Here is a 21,573-nt window from a genome sequence, read left to right as displayed (position 1 = left end):
CCGTAACTCCCATACTTTAACATAGAGGCATGACAGTCGTAGTGCTAAGATGACCGCAACTCCCATACTTTAACATACACGCTTGACAGCCGTAGAGCTAAGATGACCGTAACTCCCATACTCTAACTACGACGCATGACATTCGTAGTGCAAAGATGACCGCTACTCCCATACTCTAATATAGATGCATGACAGTCGTAGTGCTAAGATGACCGTAACTCCCATACTTTAACATAGACGCATGACAGTCGTAGTGCGAAGATGACCGTAACTCCCATACTCTAACATAGACGCATGACAGTCGTAGTGCTAAGATGACCGTAACTCCCATACTCTAACATAGACTTACGACAGCTGTAGTGCTAAGATGACCGTAACTCCCATACTTTAACATAGACGTATGACAGTCGTAGTGCTAAGATGACCGCAACTCCCATACTTTAACATAGACTTACGACAGCTGTAGTGCTAAGATGACCGTAACTCCCATACTTTAACATAGACGTATGACAGTCGTAGTGCTAAGATGACCGCAACTCCCATACTTTAACATAGACTTACGACAGCTGTAGTGCTAAGATGACCGTAACTCCCATACTTTAACATAGACACGTGACAGTCGTAGTGCTAAGATGACCGTAACTCCCATACTTTAACATAGACTTACGACAGCTGTAGTGCTAAGATGACCGTAACTCCCATACTTTAACATAGACATATGACAGTCGTAGTGCTAAGATGACCGCAACTCCCATACTTTAACATAGACACGTGACAGTCGTAGTGCTAAGATGACCGTAACTCCCATACTTTAACATAGACTTACGACAGCTGTAGTGCTAAGATGATTGTAACTTGCATACTTTAACATTGATTTCCAACAGTCGTAGTGCTACAATCATTTTGTGGAATGGGTCCCAAGTTTTTAATCCCGCAAAATCCACTTTTCAGAAGATTTACAGTGACTTTTGTTGCAATTTATTGTTTATTTGTTTCATTGAATTCAATATGTTTTATATCATTTTTAAAGAAAACTTTTGTTTTACATGCTCTTGAAGCTTGATGTCAGTGAAGAAATTGTGTCGACAAAGTGGGGCCTCTCCAAAATATTCTTTCTGGCAACCAACTTACTTCACACGTTCAAGTTCCATGTTGAACCAGCATGGGCATTTACAGGTTTTATCAATGTTTTCTTGCCATAACATAGACTAACATGTCGTCTATGAAATCTTATATTACACAATACCCTTCTTGACTCTAAAATTAAACAAATAATTTTCCCCGATGCTGTGGAATAGAGCTGGCTAGACTTGCTTTTGTATACATATCTACATTATTTTTTTATGAAATAAATATATTCCCCAGTCATGGTGCAGGACTAGCTGTAACACAAATAGATCTGATTTAATCGCATTAGGGGCAAAATATTTTTTAAATCATTTCCATTCTTCAAGAATTGCTTTACATTACATATGATTTTGAATGAATATGTTATATTTTTGCTTAAGTATAAACTACTCAATAGACGTTAAGACCACAACATATTAACTATAGTCAAGTGAAATGTGTGTTTCTTAACTTCTTTTGAGTAATATGATATTAGCTCACCTGATCTTTGAGAAGTGGATTGTATATGACCTCTTTGTTTGTTGTCTGCTTGTAAGAATATGATGTTAATACACCTTGTAAGTGTGGCTTGTCAACAAGGGTTAGCAAGGCTTATAAAGGCCTTGAATTTTACTGTCTCTCTTGATTGTTAGTGTCTACCTTGAAAAGCCTTTATTTTTAGTGACAACCATGAAAAGCACCAAAATAGCTTGAAAAGCCTTGAATTTGTACAAAACTACATGTATTTATGTTCAAACTACATTTTAGGTCTTACGACTAATATATAGTGTGCTTGTTTTTTACAAATATTGACAGACTAAGTCTAAAAACCCAACCCGGAAAAGCCTTGAAAATGACAGCTGGAAGCCTGTTAAAGGCTTGAACTCCAGTGTCCCCTCTCTGTATGTGTATTTGTTGATTCATGGATTGATGCTGCGTCCTGTCATAAATCCAAAACCATTACTTTGCTGTGCTTTAAAGTCATCATATCACAGATATGCCACTGGCCATTATGGAACTGTTGGCAGAATCATTACGATATTCCAATGATATTCCAAATTTCACCAATATCATAAAGTGAAATATCTTATGAATTTAGTCACAAAGCATCATCAGGGGCACGGGTGGCCCAATTGTCTAAGATGCCCCGATTCTCTGTGCAGAGTTGCGTCCCTTGGGCACACCAGAAACCTATGATTGTGGGTTCGAATCCCGGTACGCCCCGATTATGTTTCTAGGTTTGTCAGCACCATACCCATGCTCGTGAGTTTCACCGAAGTGGTAAACGTCTGAGACCTGCATCACTTTGGGGTTTTCTCCCACATTAAGCTGACACGCCGCAATATAACTGGAATACTGTTAAAAGCTCACTCACTCACTCAAAAAGCATCATCAGTAATTGAGGCCAGTAATGCCCTTGCTACAGGTATTGAGACACATGTAACCAGTTACCAATCAGTCAGTAACATGTTTGAGTGAGTGAGTTGGGTTTAATGCTGCTTTGAACAATATTTCAGTTATATCACGGCGTGTCAGCTTAATGTTGGAGGAAAATCCAAAGTGATGCAGGTCTCAGACGTTTGCCGCTTTGGTGAAACCCACCAGCATGAGTATGGGGCTGACAAAGCTGGAAACATTATCGGGGCGAACCAGGATACAAACCCATGGTTGGTGCATGTCATCGTATCCGAATTGCGTGGATTGATGCTCATGATGTCAATGACTGGATTGTCTGGTCCAGATTCAGGACCGCCGGCATATAGCTGGAATATTGCTGAGTGTGGTGTTAAACAACAAACCAAACCAAAACAAACCCATGATCACAGGATTCTGGGGTACCCAAGGGATGCAACTCTGCACAGCGAATTGCGGCACTTTAGACGACTGGCCACCCCTACCAACTCCATGATTGTGATGGAAATGTTTTCACATTTTGAGGAGTTTGGATGAATAAATTACCAATAAATGATTATCTCATATATTTGTACTTGCCACTATTCGGGTTGGCATCTCTGATAGTGTTGGTTAACATGAAAATAGGTTTCGCGAGTATTGAATTTGGGTCACTTGTTCAATGAGCTCTCTGATTGTTTGACCACCAGTTGAGCACATACTCAGGCTCCAGTTGGTGATTATGTCATGTATAGAACAAATAATAACTTCTTTGTAGAAAACATGGTCATTATGTTATGCTGTCAAATGGTGCTTTGAATTGTTTGAGATTGTATGGAATTGTCACATTCACATTTTAGAATGGTGTTTTAATTGTTATGTGTTTAGTGTTTGAAGAAATGGACGTTCATTATTTAAAAAAACTAAATACAAAAAAAACTGTACACAGAATTTGACAGCACAACTACCATGAGTTATTTCCCCTTTGTAGATGAGTTATCTGCCCTTTATAGATCATGAAAAAAAAGGCATAAATATTTTGACAGTTACGATCAGCATGACCTCTTGTTTCAATTGAGAGTTGTTTGTTTTTATAACATAATCTTTTTGAGGTTGTGAAAGCTCAAAATGAAATCATTTCCCTCATCTATTTTGAATGGCAGAAATATTACCCACAGGAGACAGTGACATTGTGGAAGGTGTGTTGGTAATATTGATGCACTAGCCAAGGTGGGATACCAGTTGGCATCTGGTCTGGTTGAACACAGGTATTTGTATGTCAGGTCCTTTTTGCAAACATGTGAATTAGTGGATGTCACACAATTGTAACATGGCTCAGGCTGTAATCTGTTGCATTACCAACTGTAGTTAAATAGTTACTGAAGCTCACCTTTCACATTCAACTCACGACATCTTATTGTTTGCCGGGTAACCGAAATATAGATAGACTAAACCATTGTCTCTATGAGATCCAGTTCTCCTTCAGACAGGTTCTTGTGGCGAAGGCTTGTCGCTTAAACAAGCGGAGCATTTCGTGATGTTTGCGTGCTGACGTCACACAAGGCAGACCAGACATTGGACAGTCCTTTACCTCAATACTTTTCTGACTTTTCTGTGCAAATCTGCTATTGGCCAAGTTGTGGTAACGGGTTGATCATGATGAGCAACAGCTTTGCAGGATATTTCTGCTGGAATCAGGTTGTGGTTTGAATTGGTTTGAATTGGTGCTTAAAAGTAGCAACTACACAGCAAAGCAGCTGCGTATTCACGGGTGATAGAGGAGTGTTCTGTATACAACCACATGAAGTACTGACGATGGTTGATATTAAGAGTTATAACATGTCTGATTAATGTCAATCCACAGATCCTGCCTGTGTCTGTATACAACCCCATGAAGTACTGACGATGGTTGATATTAAGAGTTATAACATGTCCGATTAATGTCAATCCACAGACGTCACGCCGAAGACCCGGGTTTGATTCCCGACATGGGTACAATGTGTGAAGCCCATTTCTGGTGTCCCCTGCCGTGATATTGCTGGAATATTGCTAGAAGCGGCGTAAAACCATACTCACTCACTCACTCAATCCACAGATCCTGCCTGTGTCTGCAAGGCCCTGGTTATGTTCATTAGCAACAAACTAATCAAAATGTTGCCCTAATAATATCTGTTATCTGTTAAGAATCACACAGTTGAGTTCCTTTTTCCATTTTGTGTTGTCGTTTCTTTTGCAAACGATTGTCTTCATATGTTTATACTTTTTATTATTATTATTATTATTATTACTATTATTACCCTCCTCCTGAAAGATTAGTCTTTGATGTTACCACTGTGCTACGTGTATAATATATATATACATAAATATATATCCAATAGTGCTGACTTAATGATATTGTGATACTTGAAATATTCTCTTTATGATACTGTAATGTATACCAGTGTACTTAACATTATGGTATATATGGTTATACTACTCAACCTTTCATAGGGATTATCAGATATGTCATTGTATTTAATAAATATTCTCATAATATGTCAAGTGTATCAGTTTTGTACTACTTAACTTTTGATAGGGAAATCAGATATGTCATTCTATTTATATCAATATACCGTATTCGACGTAATAAGCGCCCCGCTCTAATAAGCGATATTTGCTGATATATTGGCTAGTGAACAATCCCAATTAGCACCCCTTCAGATTGATCAATGTACACAAGACTTATTTATTCGCATAGAATACACACTCGAATATAAACATTTATCTGTCGTATATAAACATTTCAGGCTGTCACCATAAACCACAAAATTTATCTTTCAACTGTTTTTTTCACCAACATAATATTCTAATGGGCCCCCTATTTCTAATTTTGAGAGCACCCTGGGACTTATTACGTCGAATACGGAACTCGACATTATGAGAATCAGTTTCCTGCATCATGAAAAAATAAAAATAACCCTATCAAAAGTTGAGTAGTATATATGGGGCCTGTCTGATCTGCTCAGTGGCCCTGAAGATGGATTTCCTTAAATTGTAGTTGTGTTATATAGTGCTTTAGCTGTTTTCCCCCAATTCCTATCATGTTATCTATATACTGTCATGTGCCATCATCATGTGTGCTGAATAAAATGTATTATCATCCACATCATTGTTTTACCTTGATGTACAAATGTCGCAGTCCAGGGACCCCATATAATTGACTTGAAGGGCCCTTGCAGGGAATATGGGGGTCCTTGCAGGGAATTTGGGGGTCCTTGCAGGGAATATGGAGGCCCTTGCAGGGAATTTGGGGGCCCTTGCAGGGAATATGGGGGTCCTTGCAGGGAATATGGGGGCCCTTGCAGGGAATATGGGGGTCCTTGCAGGGAATATGGGGGCCCTTGCAGGGAATACCGGGGTCCTTGCAGGGAATATGGGGGTCCTTGCAGGGAATATGGGGGTCCTTGCAGGGAATATGGGGGCTCTTGCAGGGAATATGGGGGTCCTTGCAGGGAATATGGGGGTCCTTGCAGGGAATATGGGGGTCCTTGCAGGGAATTTGGGGGTCCTTGCAGGGGATATGGGGGTCCTTGCAGGGAATTTGGGGGTCCTTGCAGGGAATTTTGGGGTCCTTGCAGGGAATATGGGGGCCCTTGCAGGGAATATGGGGGTCCTTGCAGGGGATATGGGGGTCCTTGCAGGGAATATGGGGGTCCTTGCAGGGAATTTGGGGGCCCTTGCAGGGAATATGGGGGTCCTTGCAGGGAATATGGGGGTCCTGTAAAGTAATGAAATGGTGCAGTGACATTTTGATAACTACTTTAGAGCCTGGAATGTATCAATGATCATGTGGACAGTGGTCATGATTGATGGATAATATAAAAGCAGGGATGAGAATGAATGAAACTTCTTTTTAATGGAGCATGGTCCATAATTTTTTGGCATTTATGGGGGTTCAGGGGGGCTTCGCTATCAGATTTTAACAAGTTTGTGGTCACAAAAATTCACAGCTCCGCGGAAGATTCTCACCCCTGAATTAACAGACACCCGTAACTGCTCTTGATGCACTGTCGGTACAATGAATATTATCGTGCATCGCTTGGAACACAGTATATTTCTCTCTGCATCCATTCTCTACATTTATGCTTTGTGTGAAACCCTAAACCAAGTGTAGTGTCATGTTTTGTTTTGTGCAGTAGTCATCTATTTTTCAGCATAAAGAAATAAACTCAACAAACCAGTGGCCGATATGATGTTTGCCAGCACTTGCTGACCCTGACCTGACCTCCTGATCCTCGTACGACATGAGGGGAATCAAACCCAGCTCTTAGTCATAGCTTTACCCACTTGGCTACCTCACCACCCCCTTCATGTTAATGAAATGTGAGTGAGTGAGATTTATTGCCAGTTTGAACACTGTTACAGTTCTTCAATGACATGTCAGTTAAATCAGGAAGGATTGCCTGAATGAGTGAGTATGGTTTTACGCTGCTTTTAGCAATATTCCAGCAATATCACTGCAGGGGACACCAGAAATTGTACACATTGTACCCACATCGGAATCGAACCCGGGTCTTCGGCGTGACGAACAAACGCTTTAACCACTAGGCTACCCGACCGGGCTTCACCCCGACAGCATGAGTTTGCACCCCTGAAGATCCGGGGTAGAATAGGTCTTCAGCAACCCATGCTTGTCTCCCCCACGAAGATCCAGGGTAGAATAGGTCTTCAGCAACCCATGCTTGTCTCCCCCGTGAAGATCCGGGGTAGAATAGGTCTTCAGCAACCCATGCTTGTCTCCCCCGCGAAGATCCAGGGTAGAATAGGTCTTCAGCAACCCATGGTTGCTGTAAAAGGCGACTATGCTTGTTGTAAGAGGCGACTAACGGGATCAGGTGGTCAGGCTCGCTGACTTGGTTGATGCATGTCATCATATCCCAATTGCGTATCATGAAATCAATCACTGGATTGTCTCTGTGTGTCTTGACCGAATCACTGGTAGATTCCAAGAAAACGTGTGTATTGCTGTTTCCGGCTTAGTTTATGAGAAAAAACACAGGGTAATCTTAATCCCTGGATGTCAAACAATTCCTAGCAGAACAAAAAATACAATGTAAACAGTAAATCAACATATCTGATGATTTTTTATCTCAAATTTCGAATTTGTACTGACCAAGTTTCTCATCACCTGTTCGTTTAACGGAATTCGCTGAAGGGGTATGGTGTAATTTTTTTCTGCGCTTGATATTCGATTTTTTTCTTCTCCAAAATACTGAATCCGCTAGAGGGGGTGCACATTATACATGGGTGTGCACTATACTCAAGAAAATACGGTAGTTTGCCAATGTGTGTGTTCACACGACAAATGTCATGTTACTTAGTATCTGCTCACCTCTCAAATGCCGACACCAGTTTGTAGCAGACGTAATTCTAAATTGTGATGTCTACACAGTAGTGATTGGTTGTGAGACATCAACGTATGTTTGACAAACTCGGCAAACATTTTTATAAACATTAATTGGTAAGCTAGAGTTTGTCATGTGTAGCCACCCTTAGACATGTTAGATATCAACCGCTGTGACGATGGGCCAAAGACCACATGGGGGGAAATCTGGGATTCAAACCCACTATCTGGACCAGGCAAACCACAGTTGAAACTGTCTAGTAACAAGGACTTTATAAGCCTGTGTTTAACATGCACCAGGTTGGAGCGGGGGATACAAGCTTTCAGTACTGCTAGTCTATTCTGCCATAGAATTCCCATGGTGATTAATACTAAAAAGAGATTCTTGAACAAATATTTAATGATGGATGTCTGAAAATTGAATATGCTTCAAACCTGTCAAAGGATTCGACCAGGAAACAGAAGCAGGTCCCAGAACATCACTCTATGGGAACTTGTGTCATGGGAATAAACATGGTAAAGGAAGACAGCCAAGATATTTCATTTCAATAAATTTTCAATTTATTTTTTTTCACAGTAAAAATTAAAATGTTTATTTTTGTATGATTACAAATGCATCAACAAATACAGAAGCAGTACAAGTGATCAGACAATTCAACAAGATCCCATTAATTAGAACATTATGTGATGTTATTATATTCATCTTGAAATATTTTAGTGGCTTTCAGAAAGTGAGGCAAGCTCCTCACAGCGATAGCCCGTTTGCAGAGCTCTCTGTACTATCCTAGCCACCAGTCAAAACTCCCCACTGTGATAGGTGGTCACAACCATACTTGGAGTTGAACTCGCAACGACGGACTGTAATGCTTACAAACAAGCAATGACTGCCATGACGCCGAGCTCTCTTACCCTAACTAAATTATTTTCTTTGTTTGTCAATTTGAATTTCTATTTTATTTCAACTATCATGTAAGAATAAAAGAGGGCATTAGGGTGATTTTCCGTTCGTCTGCAATCTGGAACCAATCTGATCAAACAGACAAAAAGTTAAATTCATCTGGGAAATATGGTCAGTCGTAAACCTTTTTGAAAAATATCTGTACTGGCATCCCCAAAGACATAAGCAAAAGTATAAACGTTACTACATTAGGGGTAAGAGGGCAAATGTTTAAGTTTCTTGTAATGGCCACGCCAACACTTGTGGCGATGTTACCGAGAGTGCAACGAAGGTGTCACACACAGGGAAGGAGCCTGAAAGTGAGGGTTTAAGGGAGGTAACTCTGGTGACCTGGAGGAGAGCGCCCCCTGGCAGAGGCACATTTTGGATTTGAGTTAAATGACAGAGAGGGAATTTGCAATAGGTTGTATCAGGACAATAAATAATTCACAATGACTGCAATATTCAGATCGGAGTGGCATAGTACAAAACAATCTTAGTGCTGTGACTGTTAGTCGATGTTTAGGTATGGGAGTTACGATCACCTTAGCGCTAAGATGGCTTTGTACAACGGCACCTAGGGCTTTATTACATGGCACAACACGTATCTCAATAGTAAGGTATAGTGGTGTTACGATACTATGGTGCGATATTATTTGTATCCCGATACAGTAATTACCGTATTCAACGTAATAAGAGCCCAGAGAGGTCTCAAAATTAGAAATAGGGGGCTCTTATTAGAATAATATTTTGGTGGAAAAAAACAGAGTGGAAAGATAAATTTTGTGGTTTATGCTGACGGTCTGAACTGTTTATATACGACAGATATATTTTTCCAGAATTTAATTGCCCATAATTAAGGGTGCATATAACACACGAGTGCGTATTATACACGAATAAATAAATCTTGTGTACATTGATCAATCGGAAGGGATAGTAATTGGGATTGTTCACTTGCAAATATATAAGCAAATATTGCCGTGGGCGCTTATTAGAGCGAGGCTCTTATTACGTAGAATACGGTATATTTCATAAATTGATATTCTTTCTTTTGGCAGGTGAATCCCAACCCTGAATCATTTGTTTTTTAAATTTCAGAGATTGATGATGGGATATCGTAGGGCAGAAACAAATAGGCTTGAAAATCTGCCTAAGCTGGTTGTTGATCTGTTTCTGCTGTTGTTCATGTGTCTTTACACCAGAATAACTTGTAAACATGGTAATGTTTGTGAAATCTTTTGCTGTGTTTCTTTGTTGTTTAACGCCGCACTCAGCAATATTCCAGCTATAAGACGCAGGTCTGCAGATAATCAAATCTGGACCATTGGATCCAGTGGTTGATATCATGAGCATCGATCCACACAATTGGTATACGATGATGTGCATCAACCAAGTCAGCGAGCCTGACCATCTGATCCCGTTAGTCGCCTCTTATGACAAGCATACTCGCCTTTTAGTGATTGAGTTTGCATTAATGCTGCTTTGAATAGTATTTCAGTCCGGCACCGCATGTCAGCTTGTTTTGGAGGAATGCATGAATGTTGTTGACCTTTAACAGGATGTTATGTCAGGGACAGAACATGTCCCATGTCGACACAGATTGAAGTCAGGTTTGTCAAACAGGACATTCACATGTCCGCTAGAGTGTTCACATGTCCGCTAGAGTGTTCACATGTCACTGACATGTTTCACATATCACCCAGAGAGTTTGTACGTTTCACATGTCACCCAGAGAGTCCGTATGTTTCAGATGTGACCCAGAGTTCACGTCACATGTTTCACATATCACCAAAAGAGTTCACACGTATCACATGACACCCGGAGCATTCACATGTCATGTTTCACATGTCACCCAGAGTTCATGTTTCACATGTCACCCAGAGAGTTCACATGACACCCAGAGAGTTCACATGTCACGTTTCACATGTCACCCAGAGTTCATATGTTTCACATGTCACCCAGAGTTCACATGTTTCACATGTCACCCAGAGTTCATATGTTTCACATGTCACCCAGAGTTCATATGTTTCACATGACAGCCAGAGCATTCACATGTCACGTTTCACATGTCACCCAGAGTTCACGTTTCACATGTCACCCAGAGTTCATATGTTTCACATGACACCCAGAGAGTTCACATCAGAAGTTTCACATGTCACCCACAGTGTTCACATGTCCTCTACGCTCCACTTATATGCCAGCTTCTCTGTAGCTCGTTTTTCCGACATCTTGGTGAATATTTGTTTTTCAAATCCATTTGATCGATCAACTCCGTCCCAGCGGTATCCCGGCATGATCTTGAACCTGTTGGGGGGAGGGGCGGGACCGCTGTACTTGGGCTTCTCTGGAAACAGGGTCAGAAGGGGGGATTGAACATATATTTTGTGATATTCAGTATCAAAACGTGAGATGAAATGGGGTTAACGTCACATTCAAGATTATTACACTCATATAGCAAAGTGCATGCATGTGTGCATGTGGCTGCTTGTACTAGTCCGGACTTAAACCTGTTTTATAGTGCTAGCCCAACATTCAGGATTATTACACCCATATAGCAAAGTGCATGCATGTGTGCATGTGGCAGCTTGTTCTAGTCTGGACTTATGCCTGTTTTATAGTGCTAGCCCAACATTCAAGATTATTACACCCATATAGCAAAGTGCATGCATGTGTGCATGTGGCATCTTGTTCTAGTCCGGACTTATGCCTGTTTTATAGTGCTAGCCCAACATTCAAGATTATTACACCCATATAGCAAAGTGTATGCATGTGTGCATGTGGCTGCTTGTTCTAGTCCGGACGTATGCCTGTTTTATAGTGCTAGCCCACTGACTTTCAGTTTAACACAGATACCTCACTCAGGTACATTATACATCGGAGCTAACCAGTCCTTGTTTTATCCCTTTGATGCTGAGCTCCAGGCAGGGAAACAACAAGTGCCATTTTGTAACAAATTTTGGTATGGCCTGGCAGGGAATCAACCCCCGACCTTCATCTCTCTGGGAAGATGCTCTACCACAGGACCATAGAGGCAGTCAATTAGTTCAGTGAGAATTTTCAGGGGAAGAAGGATGCTTTTCCCCTAGGTTGCAATTTCGAAGAAATCTGATTGCACAAACAATGTAAACTCATATGGGAAGAGTAAACCTTTTCCGAACTCAATGTTATGACACTGCCAAAGATATACACACAAATATACACATAAACAAATTGGGGTTACAGGGAAAATACAGGGAGATTCTTCTATATATGGCTGCTTGCACACTGGTGTTGGTGCTGAGTGAGTGAGTGAGTGAGTGAGTGAGTGAGTGAGTGAGTGAGTGAGTGAGTGAGTGAGTGTCCAACAATGTCAACAAACTCTCATTAAACACAGCCTGAAACAATAATAAACATTTCAGTGAGTGAGTGAGTTGGGTTTAACGCCGCTTTTAACAGTATTCCAGTTATATCACGGCGTGTCAGCTTAATGTGGAAGGAAAGCCCGAAGTGTTGCAGGTCTCAGACGTATACCACTTCGGTGAAACCCACGAGCATGGGTATGGTGCTGACAAACCTAGAAACATAATTGGGGCGAACCGGGATTCGAACCCACAATCACAGGTTTCTGGCGTGCCCAAGGGATGCAACTCTGCACAGCACATCGCGGCGCCTTAGACGACTGGGCCACCAGTGCCCCCGTTGGTACTGAAAAAGTAATGAATTGCTGGGAAGAGCCTAGCCAGTTATATCTGAGAGTTGTATGCCCTGGTGATCAGTTAGTTCTGAGAGTTATCTCCCCTGATCATCAGCAAAATTATGAATCATTTCCCCACATGTTACAAGTTACCCTTCCTGCAAAAAAAGCGATCCAAACCAAACCACGAGAAATTACCTTTAACATTTGGATCTTTATTCTTCTTTTTCTTCTTCAAGAAAGCTGCCATGGGATCTCCCTCCCTCTCCCGTGTCTTTAATAACTCATCCAGGTCATCATCGTCACGGTAACGGGCAAGCGGTTTCGCTGCCTCATGGAGCGTGTCTGACACTCTTTGTTCTAGGGCTTCTTTCTGCTTTAACCTGCACCAAGTAAACATGGAAGATGCTGATTCAGCATAATATTGTTTGCTCTGGTTCATCATAAATTGTCCACTCCGGTCAAGGATAATATTGTCCATTCTAGTTAAGCATAATATTGTCCATTGTAGTTAAACACAATATTGTCCAATCTAGTTAAGCATAATATTGTCTGCTTTGGATGAGCATAATATTGTACATTCTAGTTAAGCATAATATTGTCCAATCTAGTTAAGCATAATATTGTCTGCTTTGGATGAGCATAATATTGTCCATTCTAGTTAAGCATACTATTGTCCATTCTAGTTAAGGATAATATTGTCTTATCTAGTTAAGCCTAATACGGTCCACTCTGGTTAAGTGGCAATTTTAAAGGATGGGCCGAAAACTGTCTACATTAATCACAAGTTCTACTTCAAAGCTTTTCACCAGCAGTGTGGTTTTAGGCTGCAATATAAAGGGGACCTATTCTATCACAAATCAACAAGGGGAGACAAGCATGATGTTCCATGTACTGGGAACTGATTCTGTCCAAGAATCCCCACAGCATGGGGTACTGGGGACCTATTCTGTCCAAGAATCCCTGCAGGGAGACAAGCATGGGGTACTGGGAAGCTATTCTGCCCTGAATCTACACAGGGAGACAAGCATGAGGTACTGGGGACCTATTCTGCCCTGAATCTACACAGGGAGACAAGCATGAGGTACTGGGGACCTATTCTGCCCCGGAATCTACACAGGGAGACAAGCATGGGGTACTGGGGACCTATTCTGTCCAAGAATCCCTACAGGGAGTCAAGCATGGGGTACTGGGGATCTATTCTGCCCCGGAATCCCCACAGGGAGACAAGCATGGGGTACTGGGGACCTATTCTGCCCTGGAATCCCCACAGGGAGACAAGCATGGGGTACTGGGGACCTATTCTGTCCAAGAATCCCTACAGGGAGTCAAGCATGGGGTACTGGGGATCTATTCTGCCCCGGAATCCCCACAGGGAGACAAGCATGGGGTACTGGGGACCTATTCTGCCCCGGAATCTACACAGGGAGACAAGCATGTGGTACTGGAGACCTATTCTGCCCCGGAATCCCCACAGGGAGACAAGCATGGGGTACTGGGGACCTATTCTGCCCCGGAATCTACACAGGGAGACAAGCATGGGGTACTGGGGACCTATTCTGCCCCGGAATCCCCACAGGGAGACAAGCATGGGGTACTGGGGACCTATTCTTCCCCGGAATCTACACAGGGAGACAAGCATGAGGTCCTGGGGACCTATTCTGCCCCGGAATCTACACAGGGAGACAAGCATGTGGTACTGGAGACCTATTCTGCCCCGGAATCTACACAGGGAGACAAGCATGTGGTACTGGGGACCTATTCTGCCCCGGAATCTACACAGGGAGACAAGCATGGGGTACTGGGGACCTATTCTGCCCCGGAATCCCCACAGGGAGACAAGCATGGGGTACTGGGGACCTATTCTTCCCCGGAATCTACACAGGGAGACAAGCATGAGGTCCTGGGGACCTATTCTTCCCCGGAATCTACACAGGGAGACAAGCATGGGGTACTGGGGACCTATTCTTCCCCGGAATCTACACAGGGAGACAAGCATGGGGTACTGGGGACCTATTCTGCCCCGGAATCTACACAGGGAGACAAGCATGGGGTACTGGGGACCTATTCTGCCCCGGAATCTACACAGGGAGACAAGCATGGGGTACTGGGGACCTATTCTGCCCCTGAATCTACACAGGGAGACAAGCATGGGGACCCAAGAATCTTGAAACCAAGCAATGCACCAACTGTCTCACCCTTTCCCCCATTCCTCATATTTCTTCTCCTTGATGGCTTTCTGTCTCTCCGCCTCCTCTTCTTTCTCTTTCTCTTCAGCAAAGTTTCGTTTCTTTCCTCCCTTTTCCCGAAATACTGTCTTTGCATTCTTGCCCAACATGTCTTCATCAATCTAAACAAAAGACTTTGTGAAAGAGCTAACACTGGAAATACTTTCCCAAACTTTTACTACTTCAAAGTTATTTTGTGAAGGACTATTTTGTAATGAGACTGCTGCATAGGCTGAGATATTGTTAAAATGATTGAGTTGTGGGGAGTGTCTCACATGTTGTAACTCTGTAGTAAACATATTACCTACATAGTCACACCACACAATCTGTGTAATAATCATAAATAATAAAATTAACACATTCTTACAACCAAATCTCAATAAATTAAGATTTTTTATTCTAAAATGCTTCCAAAATTGAAAAACCACAATAGGAGGCCACATGTAATGCACTTTCTCATCAGGTTACAAAACTCTAAGTACAAGCAAGCCAAACAGTAAATCTAATTTCTGTATCTTAAAATCAAACTAAAATGAGCAGTTCCGAATGGAAATAATAAAGGTAATGCTATTATATCATTCTGGATATTTCATACACCCTGTGATATCTACACCCAATAAGAAGTACAATCAAAGGAATGTTTGCATTGGAGTCAAGGTTGAAATTTCCGAGCTGCGGTTGCATGGACCAGAATTGCTGCATCGTGTTAGAAGCTATATTTAGATTAAACGGTCCAAGTCCTCTCAGGGTCACAAACAAACATAATAATTCATTACATCAATACATCTTGTGCCAATACAAATGCAGCAGACCCGTGAAGATCCATGAACCATACCTGAGACTTAAACCCTACTTAAGAGTGAGTGGGTGACCCATGTCGGGAATTGAACCCGGGTCTTTGGCATGACGAGTGAACGCTTTAACCACTAGGCTACCCCACCCTCATAAGAGCTAAGGTAAACACCTTAATAGATTATACAGTCAAGTTAAGCTGCGATTCTGGATTAGAATTGGTCCCCAGCAACCTGGGCTGGACACAAGGAGCGAGTCAATGGATCTGCTGATCAGGCTCATGAAGTGTTAAACAACAAACAAACAAACAGGCAGAGTGAGTGAGTGAGTATGGTTTTACGCCGCTTTTAGCAATATTCCAGCAATATCACGGCGGGGGACACCAGAAATGAGCTTCACACATTGTACCCATGTCGGGAATCGAAGCCGGGTCTTCGGCGTGACGAGCGAACGCTTTAACCACTAGGCTACCCGACCGCCCCACAAACAGGCAGAAGCAGCATCTTACCTTTCTAAACATGTCATCCTCTTTCTTCCTCATCTTGGCTGCCTCTTGTTTCATCTCCCTAGCACTAGACAGACCAGCCTTTGCTCCCCCCAAAGTCTTGGTGGCTTTCCTCTTACTTTCAACATCCTCTTCCTTCTTGATTCTCCGAGGCGGAGAAGAGTCACTATCAGAACCATGCCGCCTTTTTCTGGGAGGAGAATTATCAGAATCTGAATGATTAAATCGGCTTTTCCTTCTTCTCTGTTTAGAATCTCTTTCAGTTTTGAATTCTTTATGCCTCCTTGAAGGGGACTGGTCAGATTGTTTTTGTCTCCTAGGTGGTGATTGGTCAGAATCAGAATCATTCCTACCTCTTCTAGGTGGTGATTGGTCGGAATCTGAATCATGCCTACCCTTTCGTGATTGCTTTGACTGTGATGAACTATGTTTGCTTTTACTTTTCCTTGAAGGTGATTGGTCAGAATCAGAATTGTATCTTCCTTTTCTTGGTGGTGATTGGTCAGAATCAGAATCATGTCTTCCTTTTCTTGGTGGAGACTGGTCAGAATCAGAATCATGTCTACCTTTTCTTCGTGGTGATTGGTCAGAATCAGAGTCATGCCTCTGTCTTCTAGGTGATGATTGGTCAGAGTCTGAATCATGTCGACCTCTTCTCTTGATCACCCCATACTCTGGTGAACCGTCATCTAAACACAAAACAATGAATAGTCACCAGAAATGTCTCACTCATATTAATTATGTTAATGAGTATATTGATTTTTATGTATGAATAGACTCTGTCATGATAATCATCAACTATTATCAACAAAATGTAACCATTCACAACACCTTTAATTTGTGAACTCTGTCATGCCTGCAAAGCATTTGCTTGCCACACTGAAGACCCAGGTTCAATACCCCACATGGGTACAATGTGTGAAGCCCACTTCTGGTGTCCCTGGGGGGCATGGGTGGCCCAGTCGTCTACGGCGCCGTGATTCGCTGTGCAGAGTTGCATCCCTTGGGCACGCAAAAAAACTATGATTGTGGTTTCGAATCCAGATTCGCCCCGATTATGTTTCTAGGTTTGTCAGCACCATACCCGTGCTCGTGGGTTTCACTGAAGTGGTAAACGTCTGAGACCTGCATCACTTCTGGCTTTCCTCCCACATTAAGCTGACACGCCGTGATTTAACTGGAATACTGTTTAAAGCAGCGTTAAACCCAACCCACTCACTCACTCTGGTGTCCCTGCTATGTATGATGCTGCTGAAATATTGCAAAAAAATGACAAAATCCTACTCACACACTTCTAATATTGAGTTTTATCTTCCAAAACTGATTTCCACAGGAGATACCGCGTTGGGGAGTTCAAGCAATATTTCCGAGGAGTAGATGTGTAATAATACGGTAATGTTGCGATACGATACACATCCTGATACTATGGGTGTGATATGATATGTATCCCGATACAGTACTTTCATTTCACAAATTGATATTCTTTCTTTTTGCAAGTACAACCCTAAATCGAATGTCATGCCATTTATATCCAACCATGAAATACTACAGAATCTGCATAAGCTGCTTGTTGAACAGTTTCTGTTATTCACGTTTTAACACCATTGTAACTTGTAATGAGGTGAGGTGAGGTGAAATTGGGTTTAATGTCGCGTCCAAGATTATTGCACTTATATAGCGACGTGCATGCACGTGTATGTGTGTGTGTGGCTGCTTGTACTAGTCCGGACTGATGCCGATTTATAGTGCTAGCTCACTGAGATACCATGCCGCAGTTTAACATGAATACCCCACTCAGACACAGTATACTGACTCTGAGCCGACCAGTCCTTGTTTTAGCCCCTTAATGCCGAGCGCCAGACAGGGTAACAACAAGTACAATCTTTTAACGTCTTTTTGTATGACGCGGCCCGGGATCGAACCCTGGACCTTCCGCTCTCCGGGCGGACGCTCTACCACAAGACCACGGAGGCGGTTGTAACTTGTAATGAAATGTAACATATCTATTATGATACAGGGGTTGTAAATCGATGTATTGTAATGTGGGCCTCGTATGGCTTACTCAACTTTTAACTTGGGTTAAAGTCAGTTTTCAGGTACGGCTTAACACAACTTTTAACTTGGGTTAAAGTCTGTTCTCAGTTACGGCTTAACTCAACTTTTAACTTGGGTTAAAGTAAGTTCTGAGGTACGGCTTCAATCAATTTTTAACTTTGATTAAAGTTAGTTCTCAGGTACGGCTTAAATCAATTTTTAACTTTGATTAAAGTCAGTTCTTAGGTACGACTTAACGCAACACTCAAGTAGGGTTAAATGAGTTCTTGGAGAGGGTTCAAGGCAGTTCAGAGGGATGCCTTAAATAAACTGTTAAGAAGGGTTAATGCAGGTCTCAGGTAGTGCTAAACAGTGTCTCCCTTACCTGTTTTCCGATGGTTAACTCCCTTCCATCGCTGACTATCCTGGAACTCCTCCATACGTTTGATGTGCTCCGGCCTCTCGTCAATGACATCAGCCACCGTCGGCTCGTTGTCACCAACATCCTCCTCCAGGGTATTATGCAGGTTGCTAGGCAACAGGTGGTTTACGGTGATGTCATCATCGATAATTTGCATCCTGAAAGGGAAAATGTAGAGAATTAAAATCTGTTGAAGAAATATACAGTTAATAGTGATGTTGAGATTCACGGGTACACTCGTGCACCATCAGCAAACTTTGCTCGATGATATACCTGATACACTTAATTTGGCATCGATTCACATCTAAACCCATATCAATTGTCTTTGTTGATCTCGTATCGATATCAATAAGTACGAAATATATCATGTATATTTTTAATTCCTCATAACTTTCTTGATTGTCTTTCGGATACAAAACAACCCGATAACAAGACTGACCAGCTTTTCCTTGCTGCCTGTCGTAATACAGTACATGAACTTGTTTGTTTCTTAGTATTTTCTAATACAGAATAGTTGACTTGACTTGACTTAGTGTCATGTTGATGGGTATTAGTCAGGGGTCCTTCTTTACCTTTACAGCGTTCCGGTTTACCGGTAATTACCAGTAAAATTAGGCTTGGACCGGTAATTCATGTGGCTGCCAGTCCACACGGACTGGCAAATAAAGTACCTTATAAATCTTTGTTGTTGAACAAAACATTGGTTATATGAATATAAGTACATTTTTCGAACAAAGTCAGCTTGTCTTTTACCACCATCTGTAGCAGCTTCGTCTCGAAATATTAAAAAAGAGAGAGAAAATTGTGACTGAAGTTTGTGTGACTGACGTATAGATCTAAGGTCATCATCTAACTGTAACTTCAGTGATGACATCTTTGCACTGAACATGATGTTGAAAGAATTAATATCAAATAATTTTCATACCTTTTTTTATTTGTTGAAAGTTGGGACTGGCAAAAATTAGGGGGGAACTGGTAAATTTTAGAGTTGCCAGTTTACAAGAACTGACAGTTTCAAAAGCCGCTTTATGACTGAGTCTATGGACTCTATTCTCAGTCGGGCGGTTGGGTAGCCTAGTGGTTAAAGTGTTCGCTCGTCATGCAGAAAACCCGGGTTCGATTCCCGACATGGGTACAATGTGTGATGCCCATTTCTGGTGTCCCCCGCCGTGATATTGCTGGAATATTGCTAAAAGCGGCGTAAAACCATACTCACTCACACTATTCTCAGTCGAATGGTCTAATGTGGGTTTTCTTCACAAAATGTTGTATATGCAGTTTTGGGATGCGTATCGTACTGTGTCTCTTGTATTGAAATATGTATCATATCAGGTGACACTTGTATTGTGACATCGCAAACTGTTAACATATTTAAAGTTGAGGTGAAACAGGTTTTAACGTCGCGTCCAAGATTATTGCAAATATATAGCGACATGCATGCATGTGTGTGTGTGTGTGTGTGTGGCTGCTTGTACTAGTCCGGGCTGATGCCAGTTTATAGTGCTAGCTTACTGAGATACCATGCCACAGTTTAACATGAATACCCCACTCAGACACAGTATACTGACTCTGAGCTGATCAGTCCTTGTTTTAGCCCCTTTTTGCCGAGCGCCAGACAGGGTAACAACAAGTACCAACGTATTTTGGTATGACTGAGACGGGATCGAACCCCAGCAAGGGCGATTTCTTCGTCTCTTTCGAAGTGAGTGTGTGATGAAAACTCTCACGCTATGTATTCGTACATGCCAGTAAATTATTGACGATGAAGGACCAGGGTCAAATTTGTTTGTCACCAAAAAGAGAATTATGACATAGATACATTTTTTAATCAGACATTAAAAAAATATCCACAATTGGCAGCTCATCTGAAATGTTCACATGCTCATAATCTAAAGTTCTCCCTAGAACTTGTGCTATTTGGTGTAAAAGAAAACATTTACACTGATAGTGCCATGGCCTCACAGTAAAGTGGTCTCATGGTAAAGTGTTGGCTAATTAAATTAACTCAACATGCCGATTAGGCAAGCTTAGCTTCAAGTTGACAACACGAAGTCCATCCTCCACACAGCACTAATTAAAATACGAAAAGGTCTGGCACATGGGGGTAGTACACTTTTCAGATTTCAATTAGAGACGCATGGAGGATCAAACTCACTTTTCCAGCTTGAATCTAAGCTAGGTTAATGAATTTATCTAATTAGCCAATATGGGTGCCATCACAAATAATTACAACTTGAAACTTGATAAAAACAAATGTACGGACTTTCCTCAAATAACATTGGATTAATTCCATAAATGCGATAACTAACCCATACCCTACATCATAACAAACCCTAAGGATTGTAAAGGGGTTCATATGCCTAAAGATTGTAAAGGAGTGTTTGATTGGCAAGTGGTGTCCAACCCTCAGGATAGTGCATGGGTGTTTGATTGGAAATTGGTACCTCACCCTAATGATAACAACATGAACAAGGGGTGCTCGATCGGTAAAGGGATCCAAGAGCTAAGGAAAGAGTTGGTGTGGTAATCTACCTAACAAAAACACAACTAAGGACCGACGAGGTACGCGAGATCTGTAAAGTGAGAGCCACCGTCGGCAGACTGAGCCAACTGGCGATATAAAAGATGCGCCCGGTAAAGTGCACTGCTCCCCTTCGATTTGCCATGTTTACATTCCATGAATGTGGCATGACAATGCACGAAAACTGGGGCACTTGTGTGTTGCGCGTAATATCCATTACACTGATTTTACCGCTTAATTGAATCACGACGCTCACTAACAGGAATAAGCATTGTTATACCCATGTTTGCCTGACGCATTGTCCTTCTTCTTCCTTTTTTTCTTTTCCTTTCTTCCATCTGACGACATATAACGTTTCAGGTACTCTTCCTTACTCACCGCCATGACGCCTAGTCCGCAGTAAATGAGGGAGCACCTGTCAATCATCTAAAGAGGGTTTCCCTATTTCGTTCCGACAGATACACGAATATACGATCTGATTCAGCATTTTACTTACAGCTAGCTATTATAATTTCCACTTAACACGATTTTTTGGTTGATACGCATAAAAACAAAAGCAGAACACTGATGATTTACCATT

At 41.9% G+C, this 21,573-nt stretch overlaps 2 protein-coding genes across 2 annotated transcripts; both read right to left on the bottom strand.

Annotated features, from left to right (window-relative positions):
* Positions 1-5,644: 5,644 nt before the first annotated feature.
* On the bottom strand, positions 5,645-6,286 carry LOC125381437 (zonadhesin-like). The gene has a single exon (XM_048397969.1). It carries the CDS (start codon positions 6,284-6,286, stop codon positions 5,645-5,647), a length of 642 nt encoding a protein of 213 aa, XP_048253926.1.
* A 3,906-nt stretch (positions 6,287-10,192) lies between these two features.
* On the bottom strand, positions 10,193-21,415 carry LOC124132911 (BUD13 homolog). The gene is made up of 6 exons (XM_046497073.1): positions 21,274-21,415; positions 18,437-18,630; positions 16,021-16,706; positions 14,691-14,842; positions 12,691-12,875; positions 10,193-11,163 (listed from the first exon to the last, which is right to left on the bottom strand). Exons 1-6 carry the CDS (start codon positions 21,375-21,377, stop codon positions 10,988-10,990), a joined length of 1,497 nt encoding a protein of 498 aa, XP_046353029.1. The 5' UTR covers positions 21,378-21,415; the 3' UTR covers positions 10,193-10,987.
* Between the last annotated feature and the right edge of the window lie 158 nt (positions 21,416-21,573).

This window comes from Haliotis rufescens, unplaced genomic scaffold, assembly GCF_023055435.1.
Source record: "Haliotis rufescens isolate VD_foot unplaced genomic scaffold, xgHalRufe1.0.p SCAF_18, whole genome shotgun sequence".
NCBI classification, from domain to species: domain Eukaryota; kingdom Metazoa; phylum Mollusca; class Gastropoda; order Lepetellida; family Haliotidae; genus Haliotis; species Haliotis rufescens.
The sequence above is the reverse complement of the archived record's forward strand: the minus strand, read 5'-3'. Positions and strand labels throughout refer to the sequence as shown.

Excerpts from the sequence above, each read along its gene's own strand:
- LOC125381437 (XM_048397969.1), bottom strand. The coding sequence starts at position 6,286 with ATGTCACTGCACCATTTCATTACTTTACAGGACCCCCATATTCCCTGC.
- LOC124132911 (XM_046497073.1), bottom strand. The coding sequence starts at position 21,377 with ATGGCGGTGAGTAAGGAAGAGTACCTGAAACGTTATATGTCGTCAGAT. Across the intron at positions 18,631-21,273 it reads AATGCGTCAGGCAAACATGG|GATGCAAATTATCGATGATG; the intron begins GTATAACAATGC and ends TTTCCCTTTCAG. Across the intron at positions 12,876-14,690 it reads TATGAGGAATGGGGGAAAGG|GTTAAAGCAGAAAGAAGCCC; the intron begins GTGAGACAGTTG and ends TACTTGGTGCAG.